This window comes from Cornus florida, unplaced genomic scaffold (assembly GCF_030987335.1).
Source record: "Cornus florida cultivar Cherokee Brave unplaced genomic scaffold, ASM3098733v1 CherokeeBrave_3.0.0_Hap2_Chr04, whole genome shotgun sequence".
In the NCBI taxonomy this organism is placed as follows: domain Eukaryota; kingdom Viridiplantae; phylum Streptophyta; class Magnoliopsida; order Cornales; family Cornaceae; genus Cornus; species Cornus florida.
The window spans coordinates 23,196,614-23,217,580 of NW_026775574.1; the positions used below are offsets into that span (position 1 = coordinate 23,196,614).

At 33.9% G+C, this 20,967-nt stretch overlaps 1 protein-coding gene across 1 annotated transcript; it reads left to right on the top strand.

Annotated features, from left to right (window-relative positions):
- Window positions 1–10,096: 10,096 nt before the first annotated feature.
- Window positions 10,097–11,962, top strand: LOC132302992 (UDP-glycosyltransferase 74B1-like). Its single transcript, XM_059800006.1, has 2 exons — window positions 10,097–10,738; window positions 10,896–11,962. The coding sequence occupies exons 1-2, from the start codon at window positions 10,097–10,099 to the stop codon at window positions 11,655–11,657; spliced, it is 1,404 nt and encodes a 467-aa protein (XP_059655989.1). The 3' UTR covers window positions 11,658–11,962.
- Window positions 11,963–20,967: the final 9,005 nt, after the last annotated feature.

Here is a 20,967-nt window from a genome sequence, read left to right on the forward strand (position 1 = left end):
TTCATGATTATAGGGCTTACATCTCCTTGGTGAGAATGGAGATGAGAGTATGAAATGGTTTTAATGGCAAGTTGTATGGAAGATTTGATAGTTCATAACTTAGGGTCTCCCTTTTGATAGATTATTCTTAGCTTTTGACTTCATGTGCACTTATCACACAAATTGAGGACTTTGATGGTTCATAGCTTAGGAAGGATATTTCATGCTATACCTTAGTTTAGATAGATGAATTATACCAACCTTTGATGGATTATACTTAATTCTTGAATGTGTGAACTTCTTGAAGATATTGTAGTTGTCTTGCATTTCTACATATCATAATTACATGTATATTTTGTCCCCTAAGTTATTTGCAAGCAAGCATGTTTACATAGTTGATGGTGAATTCACTTCCCTAGACCTCTCTTTATAGATTTCTTCCTCTTAAATTCCTTGCATTTATTGTTTTAAGCACATTTCAATTATAGTGACTAAGTGACAAACCAAACAAACCTCTATACACCATTTCATCATTCAAAAAGTGATTATAGACACCTTGGCCGCCATAAGCTAGCAGTCCCAATGGTTCGACTTACTCGACCAATATCCCTATTTTACAATGATTTGTGCTGTTGCAAAGGATTGATTTATTAATTGAGATCGCTTTAACCAATCAGTGATCTGACCATTCAATTATTTAATCTTAAGTGGATTGATCTGGTGCATCACGATGCATTATAGTATGGTGCATGTTAGAATTTAAACCATGGATTAGGTTGGTCAACAGAAGATTGATCTGGTATGGGTGCATACATGTGAGCTTAAGTGAGCTAATCTGGTATGGGTGCGTTTGTGTGAGCTCAGTGAGCTAATCCAGTGTGGGTGCACCCACAGTAGCGTTTGAGCTCAGCCAATTATTTTGCCTGTTTGTGACATAAAATTAAAACGGTCATAACTTAGTCATCTTAAATCGAAATTGGTTCATTCTTAAGCTCAAATTCAAGGATTTTTCGTCCTCTTTCCAATGGTACTAATTTCATTATCAAATTCCTATCATACTAAGAGATATTTACATTTAGTGAAATGGTGTTGGAAAATTATTTAAACTAATATGGAATATTTATGGGAGACCATTTGTGACGATATTTAATGATGTTTAATTTGCGTAAATGTCATTAATTAATAGTTTGGTGATGGAAGGAGTTATATATATACTTAATTATATATGTGTATATATGATTTAATTAATTTATGTGTAGGATGGAAGGAACTATATGTATATATATATTCATTAATGTATATGTATATATCATTTAAGATAATTAAATTATTATTCTTATTTAATATATTATATTAGGCTGGTTATTAAATTAATCTTCTGCATATAATATATATGAAATGGTTATGTGTGAATTAATTTATTTTTAAGTTTGAAGTTGATATATAGTTGAATTGTATGCATGGATGAATTGTCATAGGCGTAAGTATTTTGCCTAAGTATTTGTATGAATAAAATACATACACAAAAAGCATGGTTGAATTGTTAATTTAAAAGTATAGATATGTATACTTAAAGGAGGCATGGTTGGGTTGCCAATGTATAAATAAATATATTTATAATGACATGGTTGATTTGCCAAATGTGTAAATAAATATACTTGTGGAGGCATAGTTGAATTGCCAATGTATAAATAAATATATTTATAATGGCATGGTTTATTTGCCAAAGCATAGTTAAATTGCTATGTATTAAATGATTAAAATTTCATCTATGGTTATTGAATGTGTAAGTTGGATTAGACTTAAATATTCTTATATTAGAATAATCTAGTATTTAAAGGTTAGTATATTATTTTGTATTAATAAAATAATATTGGTGCAGACATGAATGATTTGTTAAAACTTGGATATTGGATATGTGATTTTAATAATTACAATTATTATTAGGGATTAGATTAAATATATTTTTCCTTTAATTATATTTTATTATTTAATGGTTTAATAATTGTTTAGGATTGAATTAAAGTTAAAGGAATTTCTCTTTAAAAGAAATTGTGATTTGGTTTAGGAATGATTATTAATTTAATCATTGTTTAATAGTTTTAAATTTAATGAACCTATTAATGGATATGATTAGTGTATTATATATAATTATTTATATATATGTGTATCATTATTTATTAAAGATAAAAACTTTAACATGATTGGTTTTGGTGAAAGATGATTTGCTTATTGGTTTTCAGATGCCTGGTAGAGAGAGCTTACGCGTAGGGTTTAACCCGCGATTTATTTTTCAGGTTATTAAAAATTCCAAGTCTTAAGGTTGAGGATCCGTAACTGGAGGACTTATCCATTCTTTCTATTTTATTTCAAAGTAGGATATTATTACTTCAGTATGTATTGATGAATTTCTGGATAGTAGATTTTGGTTAAGGGGTCCTTGAATTATAGGATTCCCAAGCTGTAACCATTGGAGAATTATTAATGGATTTATTATTTAATGGATTTTCCTTCAGCGAGTTATTTATTCTTTTTATTTTCTTTTTGTACTCTGTGCTTGTTAAATACTTTAATTGTTTTGATATCCCTTAATTTTGTGCGCAGATTTGATCAATCCGTGTTCCGAAATTAGGGGATGTCACAGTTGACTTATTGTAGTGCATGCATGGTCGTAGATCACTTAATCGCCCTCTTGCTCCTGTAAATCAAAATCTCGAAGTTTCCCTTTGGCATTTAAGAGATAGTACTAGGTATAGTCATCCTAATCTTTCAAATTTTGATCCTCAATCACCTTTAATGGAAGACCTAATAAGAACAAAAAATCCTAGACCTACTAGGGAACGTCCTAGACAGCTAATACCAACTGTGATACCAACTGTGATACCCCTCGATTCTAGAGCCACGGATGATCAAGTCCGAGCACAGACCCGAAGGATATCAGACAATCAATACGTAAACAAGCAGATTACAAAAGAATTAAAAGAGAATAAAACAATATGCTGAAAAGAATTTCAAATACGAAAATCCTCCAAATATAAAAGTTTAATAAATTTTAAAACCTTCAAATCCTTACAACTCGGGAATCCATCTAGTGGACCCCTAATCCCAAACGATGAATAAATTTACAGAATTAAAATCCAAAACTAAAAATAAGAACAAAAAATTCTATGTAGTCGGAAGAGTAAGTGTCTGTATCTGCATTAACACGATCAAGCTCTAAGCCTGGTACTGACGAACACCTGAAAAATAAGAGTGGGTCAGGCCCACATGCAAGTTCCATCCTACTACAGTCCATACATAAACCCGATACGCAGATACATCCTAAACAGCTCGGTAATAACTAAAATGGTCCATATAGATATAGATACACACTATAGGACGCTCACTAGCCTATAGTAATCACACCTGAGTAGAAGGTAACACGCAAAACGCATGTAGCGTAGTCATGCACACCTAGACCTACCAGAGAACGTCATTAGGTCCAGTTATCCATCCCTGGCAATATACGCACCCTAACCGTGATCAAGAGGCTCAAGCCCATATCACGGTACCATAATGATATATATAAAGTCCTTCCTAGTGCAGAAAAAAAACAACCATCCGTTATGTCGTTCAACTGTTTTAGTTGACAGGACATGCATCCATGTAGGATTTAACTGTTTTAGTTAATCCATTATGTATGTATGAAGAGGTAGGACTTAGCTTTGTGATCTAATCCATCTCCAATATGCCACCATCCCATACCGGTACATATAATGCATATGATTCATAAATGATGTACACTCAAATGAATATCAAGTATATCTAGAAGCAAACATAATAGAAGTCAAATATATGCAAGGTTCTATTATGTATCTAGTATATAATTCAAACCATATATTCTCCATTTAAATTGCTAAAGTACAATAAACAATTTAAATCATCCACATCCATATAATTGACAGAACCGAAATTATAACAATATCAATTAACATCCATAGCACGATATAATGATAAACAGAATTATAACTGAGCACATTATACTAGAATGTCAAAAATACCTCCATTTTAGTCCATTTGATTTGCTAAATCAAACCAGAAATCAAATCCTCCTCAATTCTTGTCGGCATGCGGATTACTATTCAAATCTCACGACGTCCATTCAATCCTTAACTATAAATCTTGTGCATGATCTAATGACATTTAGAAGTCTAAACTGCACCTTATGAAACCCCAATAGCATTTTGATACTAATCCATTTAAATTAGTTAAAACACAACCAGTGAGTAAAACTTCCTCTCAACTCCTGACAGCATGTAAATTAATATCTAAATTTAATGACATCCCTTTCCAGATCACACATCCACATTCCTGGGCCTTAATTATGTGTTATATATCTTTGATACATCATTCCTAAAATATCTTTTATTCCAGTCCATTCAATTGGCTAAACAAACTAGAAATTTAAGTTTTCCTCTTTCCTGGACAGCATGCACATTAATCTTTAAAAAATTCACGATGTCCATTAATATTAGCACACTAGCATGTACTAATTATTTTAAGGTTTTAATTGGTTAATTTTAAACATTCAAAACCCTACATCACTTTCCAAAAATTACATTTAAGCCACTTAATAAATAATAAAAAAATCAGCAAAATGCACTTACTGTGCATTTACAAAAGAGGAGCCGGCTCCACAAAAGTTTGGAGCCTGCTCCATCCTCTTGGAGCCGCCTCCATGAGAGTGTGGAGCCTGCTCCACTTCAATCGAGCCGCCTCCATTGAAGGGTGGAGCCTCCTCCACCCTCCTAGCCTCTGTCTTCTCCAATTCTGGACACTTTCTGACTTTCCGGTTGCCCCTGTTAAAGTTCCTAACCCTTTGTTTTAAGTTCCAGACCATCCCAACTAATTATATGAAGTAATTTTGTGTCACTACATGAATCAAAACAAGTGTACATTCAAGCAAAATCAAAGTTAAAACAGGAACATAATCTAACCGTAAAAGTAGTCTTAAAACAATTCAATTCCATGCAATTTAATTCCATTAAATTCAGGCATGCTAATTAAATAAATTTTCCTGTCCATTTAAGTCCCTAAAAACTTCTCAAATCTCAACAAGCATTGCTTGACAAAAATTTAAAACCGAATCAATAACAGTTTGCAAACATCCATTACAGTTACAGTTTAAACAGAGACTTAAAAACTTCTTACAGTTTTAATTTATCATGCAATACTCATCCGTTTTAGAGTTTAATTAACTTCCTGGAGACCCCATAGAATGCAGAAAACAAATTTACACGAAGGAGATAGAATGGAACTTGCCTTTAGGTTTCGATTTGAAACCTTTCAACATCGTCTCTAAATTCCGGCAACTGCTGACTGCCGGCCAACCTCCTACCACTCTGTTTCAATTCCACAAGCCATCCTTTCATTCCTCCTTGGTCCGAGCTTCAGTCCATAGTTGAGAGCCTAGTTGATTCTCCCAGTTTTCCCTCTATGTTTTCCCCTCAAACCCTCTCTGTTTTCTCTCTACCTCCAATTATGGGAACAACATCCTAAAACCCTTGCAAACATATAACGTATATATATATATACAAGCTCTTGTAAAACCCTAATCCTAATTCCAGCCTAATTAAAAGTCGGCTAACCTAATCTCATAAAAATAAAACCCTAAACTTAATTCTAACGCAACCCCTATATTAAACAACCAACTAAACAATTATGTCCACCATAGATATATCTGTAATTACTATTAAATACCTAATTAAATAATTACACTTAAAACAAATAAATAAAATGCAGCAAATAAATAACTACAATTAAATAAATCATTCAACAAACGTCAACAAACACAGCTTCAATAAATAATTAAATAAATACACAATTAGACAATTACCCAAATAACACAAAAGTCACATAATTAAATAAAATGCAATAAAATCAAAATTAAATTCCCATTTTATTCTTTTAAAAATTAAGGGTATTACACTACAGACTTATACTTATGTATATATAGGCTAAAGAAAATTAACCCTAATCCTATTCCATTCCAAGTCTGATAAAAGGAAAATAAATAAAAAGAAAAATAATAATACATATATAAAATCTCTAGTTTGTACGTGATGTATAGTTATATATATATATAATCAACTTATATATATATATATATATATATATATAAACTAACTATATTTATTAATATTAATTATTTACAAATACTAATAAATATGATATCCTAATATACATATATATATATGTACACCCATCCATAGGTAGTTATCCGTACCCATTACATCCCCTATCCAAGTAGTCTATGCGACCCATTGGGGTGGTCCATTACTACAATCCATATCCATCCTTTTTAAACAATAAAAATAAAATATAAACAACAAATTCATTTAATCCTAACAAATAAAAATATAAACAAATACAAATCATCACATACAAATTAATCTACACAAATAATTCAATTAACACGTAAATAAATAATTCAATTAACACATAAACAAATAATGCAATTAACACATAAACAAATAATTCAACTAACACATAACCAAATAGCCAAATAATCAATTAAATAATTAAAAATTTAATTAAAACAAATAAATAAATACTGAGACTATCCTTTTAAAATTAGGGGTATTACAGATATGCCACGTCATCAAAAGTCAAATCAAACTAACATCCCCTCAATGCCGGCTTCAAAAATGAAATAATAAAAAGACAAAAGTGGTCAACACTTGGTCGATATAAGAACTCCAGCCAGCTCAGCAAAACCGATAATAGCCAGTCGATAAACCCATAAGCATAGGACCCTCAATTAGTGGATCGATGGGCCCAAAACCTCAATCCAACCAAGCCAAAAATTGTCGATCGATGGGCCCAAAACCTCGATCCAACCAAGCCACAAACCGTCGATCAATGGGCCCAGAACCTTGATCCGACTGCACCACAAACAGTCAATCGATAGGCCCAGAACCTCGATCCAGCCAAGCCATAAACAGTCGATCAATGGGCCCAGAACCTCGATCCAAGCAAGCCACAAACTGTTGATCGATGGACCCAAAGCCTCGATCCGAGCAAGCCACAAACTGTCGATCGGTGGGCCTAGAACCTCGATCTGACCAAGCTATAAACCATCGATCGGTGGTCCCAGAACCTCGATCTGACCAAGCCATAAACTATTGATAGATGGACTCAGAACCTCGATCCGACCAAGCCACAGTAGATCAATGGGTCTTGCTAGGGCAGACCTAATTTGAGGAGAAAAAGTGAAAGACAAGCTGGAATAAGGATAGAGTCCATTATAGCCACCATCTGTCTAGGTCATTCAAGGAAGGTACGTACACCTGGCAACAGATTCTGAAAAGTTTGGATTAGGGCATCATGAGCTGTAAATGGATACAACCTTAATGACCTAGGGCTATAAAGAGGTGGCTGACGAAAAAGGATGAGGCCAGAGGAAGAAATCAGGCTTTGTCAGACTTCAGACTTCGTTATACTCTACCATTGTTTTCAATTCTTAGATTGGGCTAATTTTCCCTCCCTTAATCAGCTCTCCTGTATTCCTCATATTGTTTTAGTAATATTCCGAGATACATTCTCTTCTTTAGTTTTACTTGAAAATCAGGTACTTCCAAAAACAAGATCTTCCTAAAACAATACATTGTTATTGTTCTTCAGAATCAAAAGATCAAAATTTGGGTTCTACCATAGCTGTACAAATATAATTACATACAAACATACATACATATATATATATATATATATATATATATATATATATATATATATAATACCTATTCACCTCCACTTCTAAACTAATCCTCATTCTCAATGCAATAATCCTAAGTTGGATGAGAGAAGAGCAATAACTTTTCTTCTTTCTATTTTTTTTTTTTTTTTTTAAAGGCACAAACCAAAATCATTTTATGATTCTAGCAATGATTCTTTATATTAATCACATATTCTCCAGTTTGAGAAGGTAGAGAGTAAACCAACCCCTCAAAACACTATTGCTAGATCCTAATTCAATTTTTTATTTTTTATTTTTGTAATGCCCAGACACATATTCTAGTATTTATAGGGACAATATACAGTGTACTAGAAGCCTTTGATTTGTATAAGATCAGATGGTCGAAAATTGGCACAATCAGAAAATTGTGTTATATCATATCAGAAATGAAGTAAAAGATGTTATTAATCCAATTAAAAATGGGTTAAACCAGTTCTGATTCTATTTTTGTTATATATATATATATTATAAATTTTAGGACACTAGTTATAATTTTATTGTCTCACTTACCTAGTCAGTAGAAATTTTCTACTTACCGATGAGTAGATAAGTATTGTCCATCACTGGTGAGTAAGAAGTTCATACTTACTTCTAATATGACGCAAAATTAGTAAAACACATGTCCCTATAATATAAAATAATAAAAAATAAAAGATTTGAGAGATTATTCGGATTAAACCCAATATGATCCAAATCTAACTCTCTCTCCCCCTCTCTCTCTCACTACTTTGGTGTTTTCTTTTTGTCTAGGGAGTGAATGAGAAGGGTATTTAGTCGGGAAAAAAAAATTAAGCTAAAATTCTTAAATAAAATAATATTACAAGATACAAACAAAGTACTGGATGATGAATAGAAAGAAGAATTATAAATGTAATGATACATAAATATTTGTTTTCCGCCAAAAAAAAAAAAAAAAAAAAAAGACAAGAAATAAGTAATAACAATCTATCTTGTAAGAGTAATGATACTCATACTGAACATTTGAGTGAATTGCCTAACCAAATAATTTCTAATTGGCCATTTATACCAAATATAACTAGGTCGAGGGCCCCACTTTCTTATTTGTTGCATACTTGGCCAATTAAAAGAGTAGGTCTAGCAATTCAGTGCAACTATTCGGTGCAAAAATCATTTCCCATCCTGCAATCAACAAATCATCTATCAAATCATGTGAATCAGATTTTAAGTAATTGGGTGTACTTTAGATAAAAACAATTGATAAGTATATATAAGGATTACACATTAAATTATGAAAGATAAATTAAAGTCAAAACTTTCAGTATTAGCATATTAGGGTTTTAGCGGAGTAGTTTGAGAGTGGGAAAGAGAGAGAGCGTTAAATTATGATTTGATTTGACTTGGTTAGCATTTAATTTTTTTAATTTTTTATGTTAGAAATATTTGTCACATTACTTTTGGCCATATTAAAGGTACATATAAACTTCTTACTCCTTGATGAATAAATAAATATTATTCATTTTTAATTGTTGCTATCTTCAACAATAATTCTTTGAAAACAACCGCTCAATCTCTGGCTGTGCAAAGGAGATGCGGACCTTTAAATAAAAAAACACACGCAAAAAGAAAAATAAAAAAAGGTCATTCCACGCTAACCTCAAACCTAGCTAGCTCACACAACAGTGACTGCCCGACTGACTATTCACGGGCACACAGTCTCGGAAACTTTATTACGACTTTCATTATGCCAACCTTGTTTCTCGACACAAACTGTGGAATTTATGTGTCGTGCACTGAACACTTTGTATGACATCATAGACATGACATCAACAGAAAATTAGTACGTACAGCGAATGAGTTGCGGAACTTTGATTGATGGAACGTACAGCAAATGAGTTGTAAGGACAAAAAAACCACTAAAATACTTCCCCCCTCCGCATTAATAGTGTGTTATCTCATTTTTTTTAAATCCATTTTAATTATCACATTTTAAAAATAAATACACTATTTTTTATTGCATTTTAAATTTATTCTTAAAAAATTAAATTAATTAAAATTTCAAAATAAATGAATCCCATTTTTCATAATACTACTTTTGAAACCCAAAAACAAGTGGATCTCATTAAAAATCAATACTTTACTTTTTAGGAAGTGACAAATTTAAAAATGCATAATTTGCCAACTCAATAAAATATAAGAAAAGTTATTGCCTTAAAAAATGTGAAATAGGAAATTAGACTATTATTAAGGGACAAAAGGAGTAATAAGAATCAAATTTGTGATCCTCTCCTTCTTACTTAACCATCTTGGTAACTCTTAACTGGTCTATAAATAAGGATCTCACTGTGAGACCAAATATATCAAAAAAAACAACAATCAGTAAAAATGGGGGAGAAACAATATGAAGGCCATGTAGTAGTGCTCCCTTATCCAGGCCAAGGCCACATAAATCCTCTCCTTCAATTTGCAAAACGCTTAGCATCCAAAGGTGTCAAATCTACACTAGCCACAACCCATTACACTGTCAAGTCCATAATGGCACCAAACGTCGAGGTTGCGCCCATCTCTGATGGGTTCGACGAGGGTGGCTTTGCTCAGGCCGGAAATGAGGATGTGTACTTGAAGTCATTCAGAGCCAATGGCTCAAGAACACTATCCGAACTCATTCAGAAGTACAAAAACTCTAGCTCCCCAGTCAATTGTGTCGTGTATGATTCGTTTTTTCCATGGGCACTAGATGTTGCTAGGCAACATGGCATATATGGGGCACCATTCTTCACTAACTCAGCCACAGTATGTGCCATATTTTGTCGCATACACAACGGCGCGCTCACTCTCCCGGTGAAGATGGAGGACACACCCCTGCTGCTACCTGGCCTGCCTCCACTCAACCTTCCTGACTTGCCCAGTTTTGTCAAGGCGCCTGAGAGCAACCCTGCTTACTTAGCAATGAAATTGAGTCAGTACTCCAACTTGGAAAAGGTTGATTGGATATTTAACAACACCTTCGAGGAATTAGAAGGCGATGTAAGTACATGATCAACATCATTTCATTCAATTCTAAGTCCAACCCACAAAAATTTAGAGCCATAAATGTTTGATTAGCTTCTGAACTTTGTGACATAAATTGCATAAATATATTATTCTTGGTAGTTCTAATGTTTTGTTTTTTATGTTCATGAAGGCTGCAAAAGGTGCATCAGAGATCTGGCCAGCAAAGTTGATTGGTCCAATGGTGCCATCAGCCTACTTAGATGGCCAAATTGAGGGGGACAAAGGATATGGAGCAAGCCTGTGGAAGCCACTAGGCGGTGAGTGCATCGAATGGCTAAAAACAAAGCCATTAGAATCAGTAGTCTACATTTCGTTTGGAAGCATGGTTTCATTGTCAGCAAAACAAATGGAAGAGATCGCGTGGGGGTTGAACGGAAGCAATTTCCATTTCCTGTGGGTGGTGAAGGAGACCGAGCACCATAAGTTGCCGGATGAGTTCATAAACTCAACAAAAGAAAAAGGTCTGATTGTGACATGGTGCAACCAACTAGAAATGTTGGCTCATAGATCCATTGGCTGCTTTGTGACGCATTGTGGTTGGAACTCAACACTGGAAGGGCTGAGCCTTGGCGTGCCGATGGTAGGAGTGCCACAATGGGCAGACCAAATGACTGATGCTAAGTTTATAGAGGAGATATGGGGTGTGGGGGTTAGAGCTAAAGAGGATGAGAAGGGAATTGTGAGAAGAGAAGAGCTTGTGTGGTGTTTGGAGGAAGTGATGGAAGGGGAGAGAAGTGATGAGATTAGGAGGAATGCCAGTAAATGGAGGGAGTTGGCTAAGGAAGCTGTTAGTGAAGGAGGGAGTTCAGACAAGTGTATTAGTGAATTTGTGGAGCATTTGAAGGGTTCAAATAAGAAAGCAGAGGGAAGGTACCTAAATGGTCACACTTAGTTGTGGAAATACACAAGTTTTTATTTAAGAATTTGTCCTGTGTGTGACAAGCAAGCAATCTTACTAGTAAAGGGGCTTTTGATGATTTGGTTATGCCTTTGGACTCACCAATGTCCTTAGCCGTGTTCTGGGGTTTTTATATCCTCTCTCTTTTATTGTTATTTCTTTTTCTTTTCTTTTTTTTTTTTTGTCTTACTTCTTAATTTTATTTTAGTTGTACGGTAGGGGCTGGGGAACTGTGTTTTTTCGTGGTATGTTGTTTTGTAGGAACTCTCAAGTCTCATTGTTGCAGATTGTTGACAATCTTCTCGGTTACCCCCCCCCCCCCCCCCCTCCCTTATTTTTTTTTATTTTTTTATTTTTTCAAATGAAAGACTATATGGATTCCTTTTCTTTCCTATGCTATTTTTATGACAAAATATATGGGATTCAAGAAGCAATTATTAGATCATCCTGAACAATGTGGTCCAGCCCAATCAAGAATTTTAATAAAATATTATCAGATACTTATGATCTTGGACTATCCAACAGTTTATGGATTTTGAAACCTCTTCCATAGTCCATGTTAGGGAAATTCCATCATATTTTTAGAAATAATATAAAGACAATGTTCATACACAATGATTCAAAAATAATGAACAATAACACCAATGAATAATCTAAGAATAATTCTTCATTAAACTAAATAATACATCATTTGAACAATATGGATATAACAATAAACATGAATTTAACGGGATAAATAATTCTTCAATATAATATTAATATTAGCTCAATAATATAAATTAAGAAGTAAAAAGATAATAATAAAATAGGTAAGAAAGTGTTGGTATGATTGTTGAGGCATGTGTAAACACATTGACTTAAAACTGATAGTCTTCTCCTTCGTGCTAGTATTGGTGAAACTATTCAGCTCCAAGATACAACACAATCAGTTTGCAGCGGTATCTCTTCCACGTGCACGACAACATGAAAACTAATTCTAAGTCTATATAAGTCTAGTTGCTCATAAACTCAATAAGTAAAATACTCTCAAATACAGTATACACATATGCATATATGGAAAAGTATAACAGAAAGATGAAAAACTATTCTTTTAGATTCTCACTCACACTAGATATACTTTCTCTTTAGAATGATAAACATACAACATTTTTATTGTGTAAAAGAGTGTAACGATTGTAGCAACATAAATAGAGAATTTAAATATAATTATTCCATCAATATAAATATAATAAAGCATTCTATTAAATAGTATTTAATATAATGTAATTTAATATATTTATTAATTTTATTAAAATATTATTTAACAGTCCATACCCAAATACATACCCTTGAAAAGGACAAGCGACAGACAATTGTAGCTCTTTCTGTTGACTCTCTAAATCGGCAAGCTCAATTGATTTAGAAATTGACTAGTGCTGACGTGCCAGAACCAATAACTTGGTTCAAATAAAAAGATCTAGTCTATTTTACAGAAAGTTATAGATCAAGCGATGAATGAGAGAAAGAATAGAAAACTCTCAATTGGGTTCCTAATTGCCATGAACGAAAACAAAACTTTAAAGGAAAAGCGAATTGCAACAAAATAGAGTAAAATTGAAATGGAATTAAACTGGAATAGAAAGCTATGATAACTACTGAAATTAAATCAACATGAAAGGAAGCTACAAGGAATAAGAATTCAATTCACAGAGAAGAATATAAATAATAAAGGAAACTAAACTAGAATTTAATTAACTAAGAAATTTGAATTAAACTAAAGAAATCAAGTTAAACTAGGAATGCATGATTGAAGAATAAAAAATGTATTGATACAAATGTTCGAGAGGTGTTCGACCCCTTACATAGGCTATCTCTAATAATATTTATAAGCCAAATAAAAAGTGTCCTAAAACAATTACTTCTTAGAATAAGATAAAAACTATCTTACAAACACATAAAGCTATCCAACAACTCATCTTGATAACCCAACAACTATCGCCATCCTTGCATATCAAATTGTTGGTACCCCAATGTTTACTCATTCTAACAGAACCACCTTATGTAATGCCCAGGATTTTTTTGAATTATTTATTTATTTATTTATTTTTCATGCCTCGTTTTGCGTGCCATGTGGGCCCTGATGGTTGTTTAGGTCATTTGCTCGAGTTGAGAGTTTTAGAAAAGCATATTAAGTATTTTAAGTCAATTAGAGGTGACGGGACCATTTTTAGAATTTTTTGAAAGTCGGGATGGCTTTTGGATTCGGGAATTTCTCCAATTTTTCTCATTTTAAGTGAGGGGCATTATAGACATTTTACACACATATACATATGTTTGTAAGTATACATTGAGGTAGATATTTTGGGGATGATTTTGGTATTACAATGAAAGAGGAAAGACAAATGAGTAACTTAGCCAAGAATTAGTAACCATCTTAGGATTGACAAGTGGCATCACGTGGACCATGTGTGCAATTACAAGACAAGTCAACACCCCCATTTCCTCTTCATTTAGGCCAAATCTTCTCGCTTTCTAACCTTTCTCCTTTTCTCTCTATATCTATACACATATTTGTCTTCTATATTGCAAATTTTATTTTGAGAAGGTTAGAATGGGATTTTGATGATGAGCAATAAGGGAAATTAGAGAGCATGGCAAGGGATTCATTTTGACACTAATTGTAATGACCCGAACCCAGGGGTCCGAATCTTTAACCGGGTCCCTACCCGTACTTAAGGGCACATAAGGGCAAAATGGTTATTTCAAGGCAAGTATTAAAGATGAGTTGAGTATGAGCAGTCAAATGGGTCATTCTAACCTCACATTAACCAAATAAGTCAATTCCATAAGTTTCTAATGGCTTACAATTTCCAACATTTACCTATATTTGAAGGATTCTCTGACACCTCTTCACTAAAATAGTTATAATTCTCAATGTGGTTGGAATTTGAGGATGATATTGATATCATTGAAAAACTGACTTTGAGCTGGTCAGTTTAGGCTAAATAATGACCCGGGTTTGAAATGAGGGAGTTATAGCCATTCGAAGTTTGGATTAACAACCACTGGACAAGTAAGCTAGAATGCTCTATCGATCGAGTCTAACTCGACTGATTGAGTCCAAGCTCGATCGATCGAGTCCAAGATCGTGTGGTGTAGCCGAGAGCATGAAATTTGAGATTTTTTTCAATTTTTATAAGTATGGAAGGCATCAATCGATCGAGTGGAAGCTCGATTGATCGAGTGAACCTAGAAAATGGTCAATTTAACCACTTAGGAAGCTTTGTTTGGTTCCTATATTGAATTTATGATAATGGACACATCCATACAAGTCAAAACCTGTCCTGAAACTTCCACAAACATAGATACATTATCAAATTAATGACAAGTTTCATAATATACATAACCAAATGAATAAATTTACATTGACATTGCCATGGTTGTAAAATAATACAAGTTTATGCCCAAACTTTATAAATAGTTTCGACTATAAGGAATGATGAAATTGAACATCCTAACTACATAATAATCGAACACAGAATACAAATATTATAACTAAGAATAGATAAATTGTTGAAAGAAACTAAAATGATAATCCATTAATAAAATTATCAGAATAAATTTTCATTAAATAATAAAATATTCTGATACATCTAATCCTCCAAAATAATTATAATTCAAGAATCTTGTAATGACCCAATTATTTTCCTTCCTTTCCTTTTTCTCAGATTTCACGGATATATATATTTTTTCCGTTGATCTTTTCTTTTCTGAGTTTGGTTTCTCGTCACTTAGTGTCATCTTGAGTGCTCGGGGATGGTTTCCAAGAATCTTTTCCTTGGATTGACGACTTCTTTGAGGACCGAGTCATTTTCACTTTTTCACTTTTGTGACACTATTCACTTTTCATCTTTTTCCTGTTTGTCACTTTGTTGGCACAACCTCACTTTTCATGAACGGATTTGGTTTTGGTTTTGCATGCATCCACGATATTTAAATTCCATGTTATGTGTATTTTTACTTTTGTAGAAAAGCATGCTAGTAGTGTACTTTCTTCCTTGGGGGTGTGGATGCACAATTTTTTAGAATTTTTATTTCTTTTGAGGTCATTTGTGTAATTACTATAAGTAATTATTTTTCGTCTTAGGAACCATTTTATATTTAATTTAGAAGATATTTTCAAAAAGGACCTTTTTGCAATTTCTGAAAAGTGTGATAAGTGTTACACTTTCATTGGTCCACTTGTTGACATTTGTGTGGGGATACTTTGATGTCTTGGATGATTACATGTGGAGGGTGGAGATTCAACCACTTGTCGACCTAGGATAGGTGCACTTGTTGACTTGGATGGTAGATAAGTGTAGGCTTAGGGTTAAGCCTACAATGGATGCTTGGATGAGTGACAAGTGTATGCTCCAAATTAAGTCTTGCAATTATTTTTGGGCTACTTTGGGATTATGTTGTTAAAGAGGGGTTTTTGTGTAATTGACCATAGATGTGTGTGTTGACCATAGTGTAGGATCACATAGTGAGTGGAGGATTTCTATTTCCTCCACTCATACTTTTTCACATTATGTCATTATCTTCCTCACCACAAACCCTAGCCACCATTAGAGAAGCTTGATGCTTAGCTCTTAACTTCGATTTTTGAGGGTCTTCTATTCACCTTAGACCATTAACCTTGGGAGACAAAAGTTTCCTCTCACTTTCCTCTTCAAAACCGTTGTTTTGTTTTCCATTTTTGAGCTTGGTTGCTTGGGATTACAGAGATTCAATTCTCTATTGAGGTAGGGGGTGTTATAGTTTATTATTTAAAGGTTTTACTTGTTTTTGTATGAAATATAAGTTGTATGCATGTCTTTTGTTAATTTGAGAAATTAATGATGTATCATAGCTTGCATATAACTCATTTTAGACTTGGTATATGGCATGGCCATGACTTGATCTTTATTATATATTAAATTGGGTTGATTTAAATGAGTTTCAAATCTAGAGATTTAATAAATTTAATTTAATTTAATTTCTAGTTAATTGTGTTTTACTTGTATTCCATTTTAGACTTGATATATGGTATGACTATGACTTAGTACTTGTTATATATTAATTCGGAATCATTTGAATAACTTTTGAAATTTAGAGATTTAATTAATTTAAGTTAATTAAATTCTAGATGATGATATCTTGCTCATTTTGCACTTTTGATTCGATACAAGTAATAAGCATGCTGTGTTATTTAACATATAATAATTTGAGGTTATTTAGAATTCATTGAAATCTAGAGAATTTAATTATTTTTCTTTAATTAAATTCTATCTATTTTTTTTAATGGATTTAATTATATCGTAGAAGTTGTTTCTATGTTTAAATTATGGATGTTGAACTTGTTGTGTATTCGCTAGGTTGTGTTTTAAGCATTGAATAACATTGTTGTTAAATTTATATTCATGAAAACTTGTTTCCAATATTGAATATATGATTGACTTGTGTAATGAATTGCACACTTTGCATTTGACATTATATATATGCCATTTTAGAATTGAAACTTTAAGGCATGGATTGTGTGGTTTCAACCTACTTGTGCATGAAAGGTGATTCGTGCATTATATAAATTATGTATAAGTTGTGAACTTATTTGGTTTATTTTGGAGTCTTGGGACATTATTACAAGTGATATGGTTAGAGTTTAGCTCTAGTGCGGGAGGTATGAGTTCTCCCCAATTAAGATAGTGCGTACTAGGGTGGTCTTCCCAGCCGGTTAGTGCCCGAAATAACCGTTTTGTTCTTGGTTCATTTCGAGACGTGATGTCCAAGTCTTCCACTATTTGATTTCGCATTCAATTCTAAGTTGACAATCATGTTTAATTGTGACTTGTGGTTTTGGTTATTAACGATTTAATGTTGTTAAGTACATTTGTGCATTATGATTTGTATGGAATCATCGCATGTCTTTGATGTTGTTAAGTACATTTATGCTAAAATGTTCAAATGTAGCTTAGGAATGATCCTATAGATTTATTGGAACCTAGACGTTAGGTGGCATGACCCCCTTTTGTCATTTTCGTATTTTAGATTTCAAGTTGATAACTTTGAGAATCTATATCTTGATGCATTGTGTTAGAAATTTTAATTATACTAAATTGTTATATTTATTTGTTTTGCACTTTACATTTTAAGTTCATAACTTTGAGAATCTATATCTTGTTGCTTTGTATAGCATGCTTTGATGTTGTTTGGAATAGCATGAAGGATGTATTTCATGCTAGAAACGATCTAAGGTAGCTTAGGATACTCCCCGAGTCTCACCTTTGATATAGACGTTAGGTGGCATTATCCTTTTGAATTGTTTCACCTTAAGGTGCTATTATTGTAAAATGCTATGTCTATGCATGCTCATCTCCTACGAGTAGCCTTATGTTACTCACCCCAAAGTTACCGGGGCATTATTCAGGTACGAAGACTTGGCTCATGATGTTCATCGTTGCTTGGATGATTGTAGACTTGAAGGTTTTAATTTTTGTAAAGGTTGGTTTGAAATGCCACTTGTAGCCTTATTTGTTATAATGTGTATATTTGATTCCATATATGTAATGTGTACATGAGTACACCTTTTGTATTTTATTTGACATGTATGAGATGAGGCCAAAAGCCAATGACATGTATTTTGTATCCAATGTAACTTTTGACTTTATGAAATATTATGAAAGTATTGAAAAATGTTAAGTTATTGTCTCGCCATGGTTGCATCGGGTACGGGAATTCCATTTTCATTCTTTCATAGGGTTTCATTAATCATATATGAAGTGTGGCCAAGGGCCAAATGGTAATTTCCAATCATTTGTTAATTTTAGTTTTCAAAATTTTCATTTTATGTGCATCTTTGCCTTTTTGGCCGTCGGGGGGTCGAATTTTGCATCGGCCATTTTTGGGAGCCACGGACCATTCCCGCGTGATTAAAATCACTTATTACGTTTGCGTGCATATTCTTTTCAGCCTAGAAATGCATTTGGGGTCAAATGCATACTTGGCGCTAAGTTGTATTTTTGTCGTTTTGAGCCTAATTTGATTTAGGGGCATTATAGGCATTTCATAGCGAGTTTTTTTGTTTTCGTCCACGCTGTAGGGTAGAAGACATGATTTTTTTTTTTTTTTGGGGGGGGGGGGGGGGGGGGAGGGGTTATTCTTTGTGTTTGTTTCAAAAAGGCCCATAAAGTCCTCAAAATCACATTTCAAACTCAAAAAGCTGCTATGCTTGTCTGCAGGACGAGTGCTAGTCCATGGGGGACGAGCGCTCGTAAATAGGGCAGTGGGTTTTTTTCCTTGGGCATGCTCATCTACGAGCACTCGTCGCCCTTGGACGAGCACTCGTCTATACTATTCATGGGTGTGTGTGTCTTGGTTCAACACAGCACCTCTGACTTCAAGTTGTTGTATCTCCTTTGTTTTAATTCTGAATTGGTCCATTCTTAAGTCTAAATTGATCACGTCGAAATAAGCTTTCCAATGGTACCAATTAGAGCTTCAGATTCCATTTTTACTTCAATATATTCAAGTTTTAGTGAAGTGGTATCGGGATTTAGTTCGAACCAGGATAGGGTTCATTTGGGATTTCACTTCCTTTGGCCTTGGGACTTCATGTGAAGTTACCAAAGGATGTTTCTGGATGCTTTTTGATCTCATTTGACTTGTTTGAAGTTAAATTCCTTCTTCTTAGGGTAAAATGGTCATTTTACCCTTGGTCCTTCTTTTGGTAGGGTTTTGATACCCTCGTCTTCATTTTGCTTCCGTTGAGCCTTAAAACTCCTCGAAGGGCCATTCTTGTGTCTTAGGGATGACGTACATCTCTAAGGACTTGTTTTGTTTTGCTTCTACATTTTGGATCCGTTTCGGGTCATCACAGGACACACTGGGTTGAAAAATCCAGGGTCGTCATAAGTGGTATTAGAGCTCCTAGGTTCGAAAACCTTTGGACGATGGGTTTTGGGTGCATATCATGCTTATGTTTCCATGCTCTATGTGTTTATATGATTCATGATAATATATTTTGGTTTGATAACATGTTTATATGCCTATGTGCTATATGTGGCATGCCGTTTGTTTAGCATGATTTTATTCTAATGTAAAGAGCATGACATATGATGTATGCTAGATTAGATTTGTATATGCATAATTGTGTTGTATATTTGGCATGACACGAGATTGGTTATTAAGGCACGAGTTGAGGTTGATGGTGATTGTAGTCACAGTTTCATGGTAGTAGAGGTTGTTGTCAACCTAGCATTGGTTTTGAGGTAGCTGGTGAGTCACCTTTTATTTAAACTCTCATGAAGTGAGTCATTTGGCGTTGCCGTAGTGCTGGATTTGTTGGTTTTGGGCCATGATGGGGTTATGGACCTCTTAGGATCCTTGGTTGTTCGGGATGATTCCTTTGGGATTGCAATTTTCGTGGGCGGGTACAATTGTGGCCGGGTGCATGGCACTGTCATGCTATCGTACTGGCTAACCACAAATGCAGTTTGGATGGAATCAATGTTGGTTTTGTTTTGATAGGTATTGTCCTTTTAATCGATGATGATGATGGTTGCCTTGGGGATCAATCGTAGTGATTGATTTGGTTGTTGTTGGTATGACTATAGTTGCCATTTTCTTTGAGTTTTCCTTGCGTGATGATGCTTTTTTGATCAAGTCAATTGATTGATGTTTCGAGTAGGGAGAGCATTGCACTGTTACTATCACTTCTAGTGTTGCCTCTAGATTCAGAGATGGATCGTTAGAGTCTTACCATTCTGGTAAGGGCTCACATTTGTTTTGAGATAGGTTGTTGTCGCATTGGTTTTTGGAGTCAGTTTATGACTAGGACTGGTCTTTCCTTTTACCTAGACACTTTAGGACACGATGTCCATAGGGTTCATTGTTGCATCATTTTTATCTTCTACAATTTCGTTTATTACCATGTTAGTAGTATGATTCATGATATTGTGATGCATGAGTAGGTGGAAGTGTGTCCACATTTGTTTTCTTGTTATGTGGCATTAGCATGCCTTCTTTATATGCTTAGAGATGCCATGTTGTTACTGTACCTTAGTGACATGATTTTGTACTTATGTGGAGACGTGCTGCATGTACCCTTGATTTTATCTATGTGAGTAGATTTACTTTCTTGGTAGTTGCACTTCCTTGTTTTGTACACGACTTTCAGGTTTAGTTCTCCCTTTTTGTTCCCTTTTCGTATTTGTTGTGTTGACATTTGTGGGAGAGTAGGGTTTCTTCTCTTTATTTGGCTCGTGTAAGGGACTTCACAAGGGGTGAGTCTCTTCTCTTCATTGCA

Coding starts and splice junctions, on each gene's coding strand:
- LOC132302992 (XM_059800006.1), top strand. CDS start 10,097: ATGGGGGAGAAACAATATGAAGGCCATGTAGTAGTGCTCCCTTATCCA. Junction 10,739..10,895: donor TCGAGGAATTAGAAGGCGAT/GTAAGTACATGA, acceptor ATGTTCATGAAG/GCTGCAAAAGGTGCATCAGA.